Source organism: Entamoeba dispar, genomic scaffold, assembly GCF_000209125.1.
Source record: "Entamoeba dispar SAW760 scf_1105229459049 genomic scaffold, whole genome shotgun sequence".
Taxonomy (NCBI): Eukaryota; Evosea; order Mastigamoebida; family Endamoebidae; genus Entamoeba; species Entamoeba dispar.
The window spans coordinates 13,214-14,969 of record NW_001853498.1 but is presented as its reverse complement, the minus strand read 5'-3'; the positions used below and the strand labels follow the sequence as shown (position 1 = coordinate 14,969).

Sequence of the window (1,756 nt, the reverse complement as noted above, 5' to 3'; positions counted from 1 at the left end):
TTTTTTAGTTTACTACCTTTTATTTTTGATAACCCTTATAATCTTTTCTTTTTTTATCATTATTTACTTTTTGTCTGTTTATGTCTAATATTATCTTTTCTTATGTTTCTCTTTTATTTCTTTATTAATCAAATGACATTTGTTTCTCTTCAGTAATGAACTATTGGTTGTCTCTTCTTGGTTTTTCTTTTCTTTATATTATTAAATATAAATTTTTTATTATTAAATATAACTTTAATATTCTTTATTGGTAAAAATCTGCTATATTCTATTCTTATATTTGTTAAAAATAAAATAATGATTTGAAAAATTTGTTAAATGATGAATTATCTATTTAGCTCCACATCATTAAAGTTAATTTTTTTTAAGATTAAAGACACTTTTTAAAGTTCTTCATAATATTGCTATTTAAAACAAAAATTAATTGTATTCATTTAAGTTTAGAAAGGGCATAAGCACATTCAATCAAATGAGTCATCATATGATTAACATCAACAACAAGTGGTAGTCGAGATGCTAATATATATGTCTCTTGAGAAAACTTTTTAATTTTACCAACACATTTAATATATTGACCAACTCTAATTAGTAAGGTAAATTATTCTTCTTTTTTTGTTAATCTTCAATGACCATTAAACAAACTCAATATTTTCTTCTGTTGAATCTGTTTGATATACTCCAACAACAACACTCCCTGTTGAGTCATTAATCGTATATCTTTTAACATCATTTTGTATGTCAATACTTGTTATTCTACCACAAACAACAACAGTATTTAATACAACTTGTTTATATGTGAATTGTTTTTTATTATTAGATTCAGTATGAATAAAACTTAATGCAGTTAAAGGAAACACAACATTTTTATTTTCTACATTTTTTCTTGGTGAGCTTTGTGTGAATCCACCAGTTGTTTCAGTTTCAAGATTAGCATATGCCATTCACTTTTTATCTTCTCATTTTTTGAGATTTTTTTCTTTTTAAAGGGTTTTTTTAATATTTTTATTTCAATTTTAAATAAAAAACTCAAGTATTAATATAATGGGATATAAAACAGAAATAATAAAAGTAATAGATGAATTAAAATAATTAACAATGAATTTAAAACATTGTGGGGAATCTATCACAATAACATTTTAATTGTTCACGTACAAACTCTTCTGTAACAGTCATTAATCCAGGTTCTAAAGTAGAACAGCCATGTTTCTTTTTCATATCACCTTCACCTAAATGTGCTCTTAAATTATTTTGAGTAATTTCAGTAAAAGGCAAATCAAAATGTTCATGAATTTTCTTAATCATTCCAAAGGGGTCTTTAGTAAATTCTTTAAACGAAACGTCATAAAACTGATGAGCTCTTTCTGGTTTTTCTTCAACCCAACTATCTCTAGCAGCAATAGCATTTTTTAAACATAGCTGTGTCATATAAACAACTGTTTGGTTTAACCATTCTTTATCATTCATTCCAACATCAGTTGGACACATTAATTGTGTTTGTTTATATAAGTGTAAACAACTCTTAAAATTACTAAAAGGGTCTCTATGAATCCAAACAAATCTTCCATCAGGGAATGTCTGTAAAAGATTTTTCATAAAAGCAATATGTTGAACATTTTTTAAACACAAATACTCATCATCTTTTACGTTATTTTCAACCATATCAATTTTAAATATATCTCTTAAAATATCATATACATATTGCCAATCTCTTTTAAATATTTGTTTACGATATTCTTCATATCTGGAATAGCACATG

At 24.7% G+C, this 1,756-nt stretch overlaps 3 protein-coding genes across 3 annotated transcripts in view, besides 3 other annotated features; all 3 read right to left on the bottom strand.

Moving 5' to 3' along the window:
- The window catches only part of EDI_350310 (long-chain-fatty-acid--CoA ligase, putative), a gene marked incomplete at both ends in the record, with an annotated part of 1,770 nt that extends 1,710 nt beyond the window's left edge, over nucleotides 1-60 (bottom strand). The window contains one exon of the mRNA XM_001735318.1: nucleotides 17-60. Within this exon, the coding sequence (XP_001735370.1) occupies nucleotides 17-60 (44 nt within the window). The remainder of the gene's footprint in view (nucleotides 1-16) is intronic.
- Nucleotides 42-123: a microsatellite.
- Nucleotides 124-192: 69 nt separating this feature from the next.
- Nucleotides 193-242: a sequence feature (AT_rich).
- Nucleotides 243-430: 188 nt separating this feature from the next.
- Nucleotides 431-941, bottom strand: EDI_350300 (uncharacterized protein; the record flags this gene model as incomplete). The annotated part of the gene is made up of 2 exons (XM_001735317.1): nucleotides 431-581; nucleotides 643-941. 2 exons carry the CDS (start codon nucleotides 939-941, stop codon nucleotides 431-433), a joined length of 450 nt encoding a protein of 149 aa, XP_001735369.1.
- Nucleotides 942-988: 47 nt separating this feature from the next.
- Nucleotides 989-1,025: a sequence feature (AT_rich).
- A 76-nt stretch (nucleotides 1,026-1,101) lies between these two features.
- The window catches only part of EDI_350190 (uncharacterized protein), a gene marked incomplete at both ends in the record, with an annotated part of 1,379 nt that continues 724 nt past the window's right edge, over nucleotides 1,102-1,756 (bottom strand). Inside the window, 2 exons of the mRNA XM_001733241.1 lie at nucleotides 1,102-1,706; nucleotides 1,754-1,756. The exon at nucleotides 1,754-1,756 is cut by the window's right edge and continues 724 nt beyond it. Of these exons, the coding sequence (XP_001733293.1) occupies nucleotides 1,102-1,706; nucleotides 1,754-1,756 (608 nt within the window). The remainder of the gene's footprint in view (nucleotides 1,707-1,753) is intronic.